Source organism: Physeter macrocephalus, chromosome 18 (genome assembly GCF_002837175.3).
Source record: "Physeter macrocephalus isolate SW-GA chromosome 18, ASM283717v5, whole genome shotgun sequence".
In the NCBI taxonomy this organism is placed as follows: Eukaryota; Metazoa; Chordata; class Mammalia; order Artiodactyla; family Physeteridae; genus Physeter; species Physeter macrocephalus.
This window is the reverse complement of record NC_041231.1, coordinates 49,980,611-49,996,351: the sequence shown is the minus strand read 5'-3', so window position 1 is coordinate 49,996,351 and position 15,741 is coordinate 49,980,611. Positions and strand designations below refer to the sequence as shown.

Sequence of the window (15,741 nt, the reverse complement as noted above, 5' to 3'; positions counted from 1 at the left end):
TATTCAGCACGGGCTCTCTGATATGAAGTTAAGGAAATAGTATGTTAATTTCTCTCGCAGGCCCTGGGTCTGTGTGTGAATGCTGGGGTTAACAGTGAGTGCCTCTCCTTAGTAACTTAACTTTCTTGCGGGGCCCTGTGTTATCTGACTGTTTTTCCCTCCTCATCTCCCACAAGTTCCTCCTTTACTCTCTTCGTGGAAATAACATCAGGTATTTTCTATATCAACTCTCCCCATATATTTGGAAAGGGGGAGATGCTTTGGGGGCACATTTGTTCTAGATCGTCATTTGCTATGCACTCATCCTTCCCTCTGGGTATATTTTTCTCGTCACTGAAGCCAGTGAGCTTAAAATTGTATTTTCTGTAATCTCATCCTGAGTGCTATGTATGAATCTAAAACAATGTTGCCAAGCTTTGGGGAAAAGCAGTTTGAGACTTAAAAAACTTGATTCTAAAACGTCATACTTGCTTACTTACTGTAGAAAACTTGGAAAACGTAGGCCAGAGTATAAAGAAAAAGACATTCTCCATAATGTCTCCACCAGGGGTGATCCACTGGGGTCTCCCGACCCTGTTCCTCCAGCCACAGGGCCAGGGCTGTATAGCCCCTCTGATCTCACTGTGCACTGCTGTTCCGTTCCTGGGAACAGTTCACGTGCACCTGCATAGCTGCGTGAGGCTGAATTTTCATGATCAGTGTTCCAACTAGAACAGCATGTTGCCACACAGCAAATGAGCTGTCCTCTAGTGAGCTAGACATTGACGAGGTTTGCCAAAAACGTAATTGAGCGCCATTCTCCGCACTAGACATTTTTTGTTTTGGAAAACGTAATGATTTTTCAAACAATATTTTATTAATGTTAATATGCTTTTTATTATTGAAATGAATCAATGAGAAATATTTTTTAAGTTCTGAGTTTTAATTTCTAACACAGTAAATAACACTAGGTATAATAACTCCCATGAACAAAAAGTCTTCGGTGCCCTCAGTGATTTTAAAGAGTTTAGGGCTTTGGAGACCTGAAAGTTTGAAAACTGCAGATCTAGAATAATTCCCACTCCTTTTTTTTTTTTTTTTTTTTTTTGGTACGCGGGCCTCACTGTTGTGGCCTTTCCCGTTGCGGAGCACAGGCTCCGGACGCGCAGGCTCAGCGGCCATGGCTCACGGGCCCAGCCCTTCCACGGCATGTGGGATCTTCCTGGACCGGGGCACGAACCCGTCTCCCCTGCATCGTCAGGCGGACTCTCAACCACTGCGCCACCAGGGAAGCCCCCCACTCCTTTTTGTTTTTCAGAGCATTAGCTTTCGTGAAGCGGATTTGTCCCATTTGTTACTCCCTAAGATTCAAGTTCAGCAGTTTTGGAGGTATACCTCCATTGTACCCCATCAGGAGGCATTGATGGCAGGTTGACCCTTGTGTGGGGCTGCCTTGTTAGATCACGTGATTGACTGGGTGACAGTTTGCAAAGGTTCTTTTTTACTTTGTGTTGAATAGGTTATCTGTGGTAGATTCTTTGAGACTATCCTATTCCCTATAAATGGTAGCTCTTTAAAAATAGTTTCTAATCGTTTGTTGCTGGCATATAGGAATGCTGTTGGTTTTTGTATTTTTTAATCCAGAAACTCTGCTGAATTCTCCTATTTTTTTTGGATTTTATTAGGTTTTCTATGTAGACAGTTATTTCACCTACAAATGAATAATGCCTAGGGATTTCCCTGGTGGTCCAGTGGTTAAGACTCTGTGCTTCCACTGCAGGAGGCGCGGATTCAGTCCCTGGTCGGAGAACTAAGATCTTGCATGCTACGTGGTGTGGCCAAAAAAGGCTGTTTTTAAATTTTTTATTCAAGTATAGTTGATCTACAATGTTGTGTTAATCTCTGCTGTATAGCAAAGTGTTCAGTTATATATATATGTATATATATATATTTTTTTCATATTCTTTTCCATTATGGTTTATCACAGGATGTTGAATATAGTTCCCTATGCCGCACAGTAGGACCTTGTTTATCCATCCTATGTGTAGTAGTTTGCGTCTGCTAATCCCAAACTCTCAGTCCTTCCCTTCCCCACCCACCTCACTAATGGCCATTTTGTTTCTTCCGGCAGTCCTTATACTTTTTATTATTTACTTATTTGGCTCACTAATATGTTCAATACAGTTTGGACAGAAGTAGTTATAACAGGAATCTTTATCTTGTTCCTGATTTTTTTTCTAACCGTTGAGTATTATGTTTGTTCCGTGTTTTTGGTAGGTAACTTTTTATCAGTTTAAGAATGTTGTTTTTCTCTTCCTTATTTCGGAAGAGTTTTTATTGTGGATGACGTTGAATTTTATAAAAAAATATTTTTTTGCTTCTGTTACGATCATCATGTTATCTCCTTTAATTAATATTTTCATTTATATTTGTAAGTTTCCTAACGGAACACCATGTTTGCATTTAAATGATTAACTTCACTTGTTCAGTATTTTTTTATCTACATTGTTATGTTGAATATGCTAATATTTTGTTTAGGGTTCGTGCCATTTGCTAGTAATTTTCCTTTCTCAGTCACTGGGATAGGGTCCCTGTGTTACTTATCGTGCAAACTCTGTTGCTAATGCAGAGCCTGGCATTCAGCGGGTGCTCAGTGTAATGTTGCATAAAGAACAGTTTTAGGAAAAGAGCAGCCCAGCCCCTGCTGTCTGTGTGCTGCTTGTTGCCCTCATCCTTTACTTTATCCTCCTCACATACTCAGCATGCGGAACTCTGAGGCGTGATGTTTCTCCAGGGATGGTGCGAGGGGCCAGTGGGATGGATCCCCTGGAGCCTGAAACTTTGTGTTCATACATTCTTAGAATTGTCTTAGTAAGTTGGTGTTTTCTAACTTGCAGCTAATGGGGTAGAGTGTCTTGTTTAATGTGTTTTTTAGTATGTGATTGTTTACTTTGTTAAAATTGCATTTTTTTTTCCTTCTTGCTGTTGGATTACGTCCCTGGTTTGCTGAATTGACTGACCCCAAAGTGCTCAGAAGTGTGAAAGTACTGATAGAATTACCATGTAAATCCTACACTCCGAATCTTGTGAGATGGGAACACAGAATGGGGGGGAGGGGCTCCCTGGGTGCTGGATGCTAAAAAGGCCAGGAAGACCTTTGCGTGGCTTCTGGAGGCTGCACCTGGTACATCTGAGAGAAACTGTCTACACATCTCTGCAGAGGGTCACCCTTTTATTTTACGAGCTGAAACAGCACAATTTTGAAAGCTGAGCATAGGCTATCAGGATTTCTTAAGATCGAATTCTGGTAAAAAATGGCTTGATTGCTAAGATTTTCACTGTTGATTTCTTCACTCTTCAGAGAAGTAAATCGATGCCGTATTGCTGGGCATATTTAAAAACCACATCTGTACGCTGCAGCACACATAAGGAAATTCTTTCTAGAGCCAAATGCAACCAAAGAGTTGTTTAGAAACTGCTCACCACTGAATCCCCAGCTGAGCGTCAGCCTGCCAGCTCCCAAAGCACATGTGTTTGGCATTGCTCTTTGGCAAGCCTTGCAAACAGCCAGTGAAACTCACTCAAAATCCTTGGGTTCCTACTTCATCCAAATATCCAGAGCATCTGGAAGAAGCACTTCCTGCCATCCCCAGTACTCTGTAATTATGTTTGAGTGTTTTCTATTTTAGTAAAATATAAAATAAAAAAAGAAACCAACTAGAAGTAGAATCTAACTTATAATAAAGCTCTCAGCTACTGAGCCTAATATGCATATCTTGGTGAAAGACTGACTCTAAGATGCAGTAATGATCATTATAATTATTAATTTAAAATATTCATGTTTCATGTTGCTTTAAAATATCATGATGAATAGTTTTCTTAAACTGAAACTGTTGTTGCATGTGCACTGGATGATCATGAGAGCGCCTGAGGATGCTGGAAGTGGGTGCCTGTGGCTCCCTCACGCAATCACTGCACCACATAGAGTGCTGCTCAGCCCCTCTTGGATCAGGATGTGAGCAGCAGGCCGTTGGGTCCAGTCAAGGAGTTACTCGGGTGACAAGTCAGAGTCACCAATGACCAGGCATCCCATTTCAATGCAGGCGCCTTTTTCCAGTTATTAAAGATCACGAAATAACTCACCTCTTACCGTTTATATCTCTTACCCGCAAATCAAGGGTATGTAATGACTTTTGCTCCTTTCTTCCTTTGGACTAAACCTTTTAAAGCATATCAGAAAGGTTTTTTTTTTTTTTTTTTTTTTTTTTTTTTGTGGTACACGGGCCTCTCACTGTTGTGGCCTCTCCCGTTGCGGAGCACAGGCTCCGGACGCGCAGGCTCAGCGGCCATGGCTCACGGGCCCAGCCGCTCCGCGGCACGTGGGATCCTCCCGGACCGGGGCACGAACCCGCGTCCCCTGCATCGGCAGGCGGACTCTCAACCACTGCACCACCAGGGAAGCCCCAGAAAGGTTTTTAAATATAGTTTCAGAGGGATTTTGTCCTGCTTTCCTGGTTTCCCCCTTTTCTGCTGTGGACTCCTTTTTTTTTTTTTTGCCTCTTTGATGTGTCTGCTACTTCTACTAGGGTGATTCTGGGGAGCTTCCTTGTTACTAACAGCTTTTTTTTTTAAAACTTCTTTAAAAAGTTGAGGTAATAGTTCACATACCATAAAATTAACCAGTTAAAAATGTACAATTTAGAGGTTTTTAGTAAATGCACAAGGTGGTACAATCATCACCACTAATTCCAGAACATTGTCATCATCGACCCCCAAACCCCCCATACCCATTAGCAGTAACATCTTCCCCTAGTCTGGCAACCACTAATCTACATTCTGTTATTGTGGATTTACCTATTCTCTGAATTTCATATAAATGAAATCATGTAATAGGTGGCCTTTTGTGTCCGGCTTCTTTCACTAAGCATAATGCTTTTAACGTTTATTCACGCCGTACCATGTACCAGTACCCCATTCCTTTTTTGTGGTTGAATAATATTCCATTGTATGGATATACTACGTATTGTTTATCTGTTAATCAGCTGGTAGACATTTGGATTTTTTCCACTTTTTGGCTATTATGAATAATGCTATTGTGAACATTTTTGTACAAGTTTTTGTATGAACACATGTTGCCATATGCTAGGTCGTATGTTAACTCAACGTTTAACTTTAAGGAACTGCCAGACTATTTTCCAAAGTAGTGGTAATTCTATATTCCAACCAGCCACGAGTGGGGTCCCATTTTTTCCCACAGCCTCACTTTTTTTTTTTTTTTTTTTTTTTTAAATGATAGCTATCCTAGTAGGTGTAAAGTAGTATTTCATTGTGGGTTTGCTTTGGATTTTCCTAATGCCTAAATATATGGATCATCTTTTCATGTGATTTTTGGCCATTTGTATCTCTTCTTTGGGGAAATATATATTCACATTCTTTGCCCATTTTTAAATTGGGTCATCTGCCCTTTTGTTATTGAGTTGCAAGAGTTCTTCATATATTCTGAATATAAATTTCTTATAAGATATATGATTTGCAAATATTTCTTCCCATTCTGTTGTTTATTTTTTTTACTTTCTTGATGGTGTCCTTTGATCCACAAAAGTTTTAAATTTTGGTGAAGTCCAATTTCTCTCTTTTTGTAACTTGTGCCTTTGGTGTCATGTCTGAGAAATCACTGCCTAATCCAAGGTCAGGAAGATTTACTACTCCATGATTTGTTGAGTGTTTTTATCATGGAAGGGTGTTGTACTTTGTTTTTCCTGTGTCTATTGAGATGATTAAATATATTTATACATGCATACATGTATACCAATAAAACTATTCTGTTAATGTGGTGTATCACATTGACTGATATTTATATGTTGAACCAATCTTACAATCCTGGGGTAAATCCCACTTGCAGTGTAAAATCCTTTTACTCTGCTGCTGGATCCACCTTGCTAGTATTTCGTTGAGGATTTTTATATCTTTATTCAGGGGTGTTGGTCTGTATTTTTCTTAGGAAGTCTTTGTCTGGTTTTGCTATTGAGGTTGTACTGGCTTCACAGAATGAGTTGAGAAGTGTTTCTTCCTCTTGTTCTTTTTGGAAGACTTTGTAAAGAATTGGTATTAATTCTTCTTCTAGTGTTTGAGAGAATTCACAAGTGAACTGTCTGGGCCCGGGTTTTTCTTTGTGCAAAATTTTTGATTGCTAACTCAATCTTTTTACTTGTTTTAGGTCTGTTGAGATGTTCTGTTTCTTCTCGAGTCACTTTTGATAGTTTGTGTCATTCTAAGAATTTACCCATTTCATCAAGGTTATTTAATGTTATTTTTGGCATATAATTGTTGTCATGTCCCAGGTCTCGAGTGAGTCCCTGGGGCAGGCTGCCAAGTAAGGGTCCTTGGCTTCACACAGGAAAGTATTCAAGAGGGAGCCATAGTAAACTGAAAGCAGGTTTATTTAGAGAGATATACACTCCATAGACAAGAGTGTAGGCTGTCTCAGAAGGCAAGAGCAGCCCTGAGTTGTGGTGATGGTTAGTTTTCATGGGCTGGGAAATTTCATAGGCTAGTGAGTGGGAGGAATGTTCTAGCTATCTTGGAGAAGCAGCAGGGATTTCCAGGAGTTGGGGCACCGCCCAGTTTTTGGCCTTTTATGGGCGACCTTGGAACTGTCATGGCACCTGTGGGCGTGTTGTTTAGCATATGCTAATGCATCACAGTGAGTGTATAATGAGGCTCAAGGTCTACGGAAGTTGACTCTTCCACCATCTTGGGCCTAGTAGGGTCTAACCAGTTTTTGTCGTATCCTGCTTTTAATGGTTGTGTCATTCTTTGAATGGTTTCACCCTGCCCCTTCCTTTCTATCTCAAATTGTTCATAACTCTTCTTACTTATAATTCTTCCCCTTCCCCCTACTGACCCTAAAGGTCAATAGTAATGTCCCTTCTTTCATTCCTGATTTTAGTAATTTGAGTCTTTCTTTGTTTCTTGCACATTTTAGGTAATGGTTTGTCATTTTTCGTTGATCTCAATCATTTCAAAAAACTGACTTCTGGTTTTATTGCTCTTCTTTGTTTTTCTATTCTCTATTTTGTTTATTTCACTCTAATCTTTATTATTTATTTCCTTCTGCTTGCTTTAGGTTTAGATTACTCTTCTTTTTCCGGTTTCTTAAGATGAAAATTTCAGTTTTTTTAAGATCTTTCTTCTTTTTTAACAAAGGCATTTATAGCCATAAATTTCCCTGTGAGCACTGCTTTCACTGTATCTTATTAAGTTTTTGTATGTTTCATTCACCTCAAAGTATTTACTAATTTTTCTTGTGATTTCTTCTTTAACTCATTGGGTTTTTTTTAGGAGTATGTTGCTCAATTTTCACACAGTATGTGAATTTCCGAAATTTCCTTCTGTTATTGATTTCCATTTTATTCTGTTGTGGTCAGAGAAGATACTTTGTATGATTTTTAAGCCATTTAAATTTGTTGAGAAGTGTTTTATGGCCTAACATATTATTTATCCTGGAAAATGTTCCATGTACACTTGAGAAGAATGAGTATTCTGCTATTGGATTGAGTGTTTTATACATGTCTGTTAGGTCTTTGTTATTGTGTTAGGGCATGCCTTCAGTACTAAGCCAGAAAGTTTAAAATTCTTCCCTAGCGTTCACTTTCTGCTTGTGCAGAGCCTCAGGGTCAGTCAGAGGTGAGATCTTAGACCTTGCTCACATCTTTCCTAAGCTTATGTGTGATCCTCTGCATGTGCCTCATCTTCTCAATTCCCAGTAAAATGTGGGAGATTTGCAAACCCCCTGTGGATATCTCATTCCTCAGCCTTTTCTTTTGGGCTCCCTGGCTAATCTGTTGTTTGCCCCAGCTGCTACCCTTTACCTCAAGCAGACTGATGTTAAAGCATTCAATTAACATCCCTGGGGGAGGAGCCTTTAGCGCTGGGAAGACTCTGTGCAGTTAAATAGAGACAAGCCTTTTGAGTGGGATCTTCTAGAGCCAGGTCAGATAATGATTTCCCTTTGGGAATGAGGCTTTCAAAGATCTGTAGCCCCACTCTCCTCCCTCTGGCACAGGAATGCATGCTATTATTTTTCGAGGCTGCTGCAGAACTGAGGAGCAGGATATGAAACTAGAGTAAGTTAAAATGCCACAAGGTTGAGCTGTTATTCTTGACTAAATGCTGACCCGAATGCTGCAAGCCTTTAGTTATTTTCCAGAGTACTGAAAAAGTTGATTTTGACAAATTTTGTCATTTGTTGTTGTTGTTTGCTTTTATGGAGGTGTAAACTTCTGGAGGTTCTTACTCTGCCAGTTTAGCTGGCATCACCACCATCAGTTTTTTAATGGAGGGTCAGGGGCTGAGATGCTGGGGTACCCATGATGTGAAGGGACCATCATGTAAGATTTCTAATAATGATCCTGGATCATTTCTTTTTACTTGGTCAAGAGCAAACTTCTTTAGCTTTGCTTTTATTTACCTCAGGGGGAAAAATGTAATAATCCAGTGATTTGACATGATATGAGCAGCTAAATCATTTTTTTATTCTTCATTTCAGGGACTTTAATATAAAGTTGTCTTTGAATTTAAGTAAATTCTGTTGTTGAGAAGAAGGAATTGGGAGAACCTCTTTGAGTTTTTTTTTTTGGTTAGATGCTCATGCCTTGTAGTATTGCAAAAGACTATTCTTATTAAGTGATATTAAAACAATGCCTGTTTTCTTCTTTTCTACATTTTCAGGGCACCTTTGATGATTACTTGGAGTTATTCCTGCAGTTTGGTTATGTGAGCCTTTTCTCCTGTGTTTACCCACTGGCAGCTGCCTTCGCTGTGCTAAATAATCTCACCGAAGTTAATTCAGATGCCTTAAAAATGTGCAGGGTCTTCAAACGCCCATTCTCAGAACCTTCAGCCAGTATTGGTGTATGGCAGGTAATTATCTGAGAAAAAATTATTTTTTTAAAAACAAACAAAATGAGGCATTGTGATTTTAAAAAAAAAAGCTCAATGGAGAGATTTGGGAAAACTGGATTTTATCCTTGCCATGTCACAAACTAGCTGTGTAACTTCAGGTGGTCATTAACTTTCTCTGGGCCATGCTTTTCTTGTTTTTAAAGTTGGGGGCGGGGATGAGCTATAATCTCCACGACTCCTTTCAGATGTGAAACTTTGACAGTTTTCTTGGAGAGTAGTCAGCTGGTCCTCACCCACTGGTACTAATGAGGCCCTCCCCACTGCAGTGTCAGTGGAAATCACTGACACTGGACTTCTACTGGGGAGCCTGGACTTCCACTTCCACTCCTACATGGCAGTAATGAGATTCCCTTTGAGATCCCTGCTAGGGTGGTCTCAGAGAAAGCCCAGTGGAGAGTCAAGACTTTTAATACCACCCAAGAGGCCACATGAGTGCACAAAGGAGGGACTTGTACCTCTCCATCAAAGGAGGTATTAGTGGTAGTCTAGTGGGAAGCCAGAACTCTGGCCCCTCTCCAGCAATAATAAGGACCCCACTCCCCACCTTGGGTGTCAGTGGTGTCCAGGTGGAGGACCTGGACTTCTGCCTTTACCTGCTAGTGACAAGAGATTGTCCCCTGCTGGAGTGGTATCAGAGGAACCAACTAAAACAAAAGGTTATACAAAATCTGGAGTCTTATAACACCTAAAGTATCAAGGTTTTTATTAAAAAATCACTCATTATACCAAGAACCAGGATGATACCAAACTGAATGAAAAAAGAGGTAATCAGCAGATGCCACCACCAAGAAGACACACACATGTTGGAAATACTGGACAAAGATTTTAAAGCAGTCACAATAAAAATGCTTCAACAAGCAATTACAAACACACCTAAAACAGATGAAAAAATAGAATTAGAACGTCTCAGCAAAGAAATAGACACAAAGGAGATTCAAATGGACATTTTAGAAGTTGAAAATATAATAAACAAAAAGCTGAGTGAATGGGTGCAATAGCAGAATGGAAGGGATAGAGGAAAGAAGCAGGAACTGGAAAATAGAAAAATAGAAATTACCTGATCTGAACAACAGAGAGAAAGTAGACTGAAGAAGTAAATATAGCCTCAGAGACCTGTGTGACTATAACAACAACAACAAAATCTAACATTCCTGTTATTGGAGTCCAAGAAGGAAAGGAGAAAGAAGGGCGGGCTGAAAAGGCACTTGAAGTAATAATGGCCAAAACTTTTCAAACTTGGCAAGAGACCTAAAACTATAGGTTCAAGAAGCCAAGTGAACCCCAAACAAAGAAGTTCATTCCAAAACACATCATAATTAAACATCTGAAAACTAAAGACAAGGAAAAAAATCTGGAAAGCACTAAGAGAGAAATGACATCTTACCTATAGGGGAAAAACAATTAGAATGACAGCCAGTTTCTCATCAGAAATCATGGAGGCCAGAAGAAAGTGGCACAATATTTTCCAAGGCTAAAAAATACTGTCAATACAGAATCCTATATTCAGAGAAAATATCCTTTGGGAAAGAAGGGGAAATCAAGACACTCTCAAACGAAGGAAAAGTATGAGAATTTTTTGCTAGCAGACCTATCCTAAAAGAATGGCTAAAAGTTCTATAAACTGAGGAATTGATAAAGGGACAATGTCAGGAAGCAAAAACATGGTAAACAAAAACACAAGTAAAAACAATATATTTTCCTTTTACTCCTGAGTCTTTAAAGTTATGTTTGGCAGCTGAAACCAAAAAATACAACACTATTTAATGGTTCTAAGTATATGTAGAAAAAATATTATGACAATTGTATTATAAATGGGGAGTGATAAAGGGAGGTAAGATTTCAGTACTTTACTCAAACTAAATGATACAAGTAGACTGAATGTATACATATATATACACACATATAAAATATAGTATATATATTTGTGTGTGTATGTCTATATATAGAGCAACCTCTAAAAAGCTATATTATTTAAAAGATACACTCAAAAACGTAGTTAAATCAAAATGCAGTACAAAAAAATGTTGAGGTAACCTACAGTAAGACAAGAAGAAAACAGAGAAATGAAAACACAGAAAACGAAGAAATGACAGACTTAAGTTGTTATTTTGATTAACTGTAAAGGGTCTAAAGACATGAGTTAAAAACAAAGATTGGCATAATGGATTAAAATGCATAACTCAACTATATGCCATCTACAAGAAACCCAATTTAAACATGATTAAGCAGGTTGAAAGTAAAAGGATAGAAAAAATATATGTGGAAAAATTAATTGTAAGGAAGCAGGAGTGGCTAGTGGCTATATTAATATCATATAGAGTAGACTTCTGAGCAAAGAAAATTACCAGAAAGGAACATTCTTTGATGATAAAAGGTTCAAAATTATCAAGACGATGTAGAAAACTTAATATATATTCAGCAAACAACAAGGTTGTAAAATATGTGAACAAAAAACATAGAACTAAAAGGAGAAATAGATAAATCCACAATTATAGTTAGAGACTTCAACATCCCTTTCTCAACAATTGGCAGAATGCTGGATAAAAAATCATCAAGGTTATTGAAGAACTCAACAACACCATCAAATTATGAATCTAATCCATATTATAGAACATTCTACTCAACAGTAGAATATACTATCACCTTCAACTTGATAAGGAGCATCTATTTAAAAAAACTTAAAGCTAACGTCATACTTATTAGTGAAAGATTGAATGCTTTCTTTCTAAGATTAAGAACAATGCAAGAATGTCCACTGTCACTACTTTTACTGAATATAGTACTAGAAATTCTAACTAGCATAGTAAGGCCAATGATATCTCCAATTTACCCACTAGCTGACCACAGGTACATGAGCAAGCCCAGTCAAGGTCAGCTAGACCAGAAAAATTACATAGGTGAGCACAGCCTAAATTGTCCACCTGCAGAATCATGAGCTAAGTAAATGGTTGTTGTTTTAAGCCAGAGAGTTTGGGATGGTTTGTTACACAGCAATAGCTAACTAATGTAGGAAGACTCAATATTCTAAATATATCAGTTCTCCATTAATTTACAAATTAATTAATCTACAAATGAACTTATAAATGTAGCACTATCCCAATGGAAGTTTTTCTTTTAACTAGGTAAACTTATTTTCAAGTTCACAGGGAAAAATAAATGAAATAGAATGGCAAGAAAACTCAAGAATAAGGGCAGGGACACTCCTTCCTACATATTAAAACTTGTTATATAACCTCAGTTGTTAAAGTAGTGTAGTGCTGGTGCATCATTAGACAATCAAACCAATGGAACAGGATTAAAAGTCCAGAAATTCAATATATGATATAGGTGAAATGTCAGTTCAATGGAGAAAATCATTGACCATCCACCAATAGTTTTGGGATAATTAAGTCTCCAAAGTGTGTGTGTCAGGGGGTAGTTTACTCTTCAGAAGTTAAGAGGAAAAGCAGCAAGGCACAGAATGGGAGAAAATGTTGACAATACATTTGTCTGCCAAAGAATTTGTATTCAGATTATATGAAGGACTCACCAACTCAATAATAATACAATTAAATGAAAACATGGACAAAATATTTGAAGAAATGCTTCACTAAAGAATATATACAAATGGCCAATGAGCTCATGAAAATATTTAGAATTAGCTACCAGGGAAATACGCATGAAAACCACAATGCAATAGCACTGTATACCTGTTTTAAAATTAAGAAGACTGATGATGCCAAGTGTTGGCAATGAGGTATAGTAACTGGAACTCTCATACATTGCTGATAAGGATGTACTATAATGGTCACTTTGCAAAACTAGATTGCAGTTTGTAAAAAAGTTCAACATACAGCTACCATGCCACCCAGCACTTCTACTCTTAGAAATCCAGGGGAAATGAAAGAATATGTCCATACGAAGACTGCACAGGAGTGTCCATAGTAACTTTATTCACAGTAGTCCCAAACTGGAAACAACCCAACTTGCTGTCAATAGGTAAATGGGTAAAAAAATAATTATGGTATATTCATAAAATGGAGCACTACTCGGCAGTAAAAAAAGAATAAATTACTGATAACATACATTGTTAAAATCTGTATGCTGCTAAACCAAGATGGTGGAGGAGTAGGAGGACTTGGAGATCATCTTTTTTCACAAATACATCACGAATACACCTACAGATGGAACAATTCTCACAGAACACTGGCTGAACACTAGCAGAAGACCTTGGACACTGGAAAGGACAAGAAAGATCCCCACATAACTGGGTAGGACAAAAGAAAGAAGGGAAAAAGAAGAGGAGAGGAAGCAGGATGGGATCTGCGCACTTGGGGAGGAGCTGAAGCAGAGGAGAGGTTCCTGTATCTGGAGAAGCCCCCTCACCAACGAGGAAATCAGTAGGGACAGAAGGAGAGCATCTGAGGCTGTCAGAGGAGCATGAAACAGCTGGTCTGTGGCAGATAGGACATAGTAAGATCTACACAGATTGTCCATACCACAGCCCTGTGCATCCCAGACTGGGACGTGAGTCCACCAGTGCACACGGGGGCTGAGAGCTGGAACGTGGGATTGGAGAACAAACCCAGGCGGAGGACTGCTGTTAGCTACAAGGAGACAGCCAGAGGGGATGGGAGAGAGGTAATCCACAGCTGGGAATGCTTGTGGAGGAAACCCAGACTGCCATAGAAGCAAGGCGCCACTATTGAGTGATGCGACTGGGGTGGAACCAGCACTGAAGCCTCTCTCTCCCCATGCGCCGGCCCCCTGCCCCGCCAAGTGCTAGGAAAAGCCCCCACCAGAGCTGACCTTCTCATGCCTGCTGCCAGGTGCTAGGAAAAGACCCCACCAGGACTGACCTTCTTGCACTAGCTGCCAGGCGCTAGGAAAGGCTCCCACTAGGGCCAGATCTCTCGCACCCATGGCTGCCAGCTTTCCCATACACCTGTCGCCGGCAGGGCCCTTGCAAACCAGGCAGCTGGGCCACCTCCACATCCTGTCCTCGCCAGGGCAGACTCGAGTGCTCCAGGGCAGCCTTGGGAGCAGACGCCTGTGAATGGCCCATGTGCAGAGGTGGGGCTAAAACCACAGATGAGCCCCAGGGGCGGGGCGACTAAGGAAGAGGAACAAAAACCTTTCCATGCAGCTTCACAAACCACAGATTATATCCCTGCAATCGGCTTGGTAAACGCTGCATTTGTGGAATATCTGAATGGATGAGTGTTCCCATAACTGAAATCAGTCTAGCTCTAGCAGCTGTGGACTTTGGGGACTAGTACACATGGGAGTTGGCCCAGGTCAGAGTCTGAGCTGCCCCCACAGTGCCCACAGAGGGACCAGAGACTTACCTAGGGGTTTTGGAGGGCCTCCTGGGGAGGTGAAGGTTAGCTCTGACTCACGGTGGGGAGAAGGACACTGACAGCTGTTACCCCAGGAAAATATAATTATTACTGTTTTTTTAATGTTTTGTTCTGTTCTTCTGTTTTTTTAATGTTTTTACTTTTTATTTAGTTTAAAAATTTTTTAAATATATTTTAAATTATTTTATATTTCTGTTTCTGCATTACTTTTTTTTTTTTTTTGTGGTATGTGGGCCTCCCTCTGCTGTGGCCTCTCCCGTTGTGGGGCACAGGCTCCGGACGCGCAGGCTCAGCGGCCATGGCTCACGGGCCCAGCCGCTCCGCGGCACGTGGGATCCTCCCAGACTGGGGCGCGAACTCGGTTCCCCTGCATCGGCAGGCGGACGCGCAACCACTACGCCACCAGGGAAGCCCCTCCATTACTTTTTTGCTGTTCTGTTTTTTTCTTGTTTTTTTTCTTTCCTTTGTTTTATTCTTATCTTTTTAATAATTTTTTCCTCATTTTTATGTTTTGTTTTCTTTGCTTTTTCCTTCAGCTTGCATTCTGCTTTTTTGTTGTTTATTTTTTGTTTTTGTTAGTTTTCTTTTTAATTATTTGATTTTGTTTTGGGATTCATTTGTTTATCTGGTTGTTCTCTTGTTTTTTGTTTTCTCTGTTTTTGTTTTATTTCTTATTTTGTGTGTGTATGTGTTCGGCTTTTTGTTTTTGTTTGTTTGGTTTTACTTTTACCATTTGGGGTGTTGTTTTTTCATTTGTTTTTAATTGTTTCTGTTGCTGTTTGCTTGTTTTTGTCTTTGCCATTTGTCTTGGGTATTGTTTGTCTGTTTGCTTTCATTTGTTTTCTTCCCGCCCTTTTCTTTTCTTTTCTTTTTATTTTTTCCTCTTTTTTTCCGAGCTGTGTGGCTTGTGGGGTCCCAGGCCTTGGTTCCCAGGCCGGGGGTTGGGCCTGAATCTCTGATGTGGGAGAGCAGAGTCTAGGACACTGGAACACCAGAGAATTTCTGGGCCCAGGGAATATTAATTGGTGAGAGCTCTCCTGGAGGTCCCCATCTCAACTCCAAGACCTGGCTCCACTCAACTGCCTGCCGGCTCCAGTGCTGAATGCCACATGCCAAACAACAAGGGAGACAGGAACACAAACCCACCCATTAGCAGATAGACTGCCTAAAGTTGTACTAAGCCTACAGACACCCCAAAACACACCACCTGACGTGACCCTGCCCGTCAGAGGGAAAAGGTCCAGCTCTACCCACCAGAACAGAGGAACCAGTCCCTCCCACCAGGAAGCCTACACAAGTCACTGGACCAACCTCACTCACTGGGGGCAGCCTGCAGAAAGAAGACCTCAAACACAGTAACTTAGACAAAATGAGAAGACAGAGAAATATGTTGCAGAGGAAGGAGCAAGGTAAAAACCCCACAAGACTAAATAAATGAAGAGGAAATAGGCAATCTACC

General features: G+C 40.0%; 1 protein-coding gene across 5 annotated transcripts in view; it reads left to right on the top strand.

The window, feature by feature from the left end:
• Positions 1–15,741, top strand: part of ANO10 (anoctamin 10) — a 261,614-nt gene that overhangs the window by 49,348 nt on the left and 196,525 nt on the right. For all 5 annotated transcript variants that reach the window (XM_055079716.1, XM_055079715.1, XM_024132265.3 and 2 more), the window contains exon 10: positions 8,710–8,901. In XM_055079716.1, the coding sequence (XP_054935691.1) occupies positions 8,710–8,901 (192 nt within the window). The remainder of the gene's footprint in view (positions 1–8,709; positions 8,902–15,741) is intronic.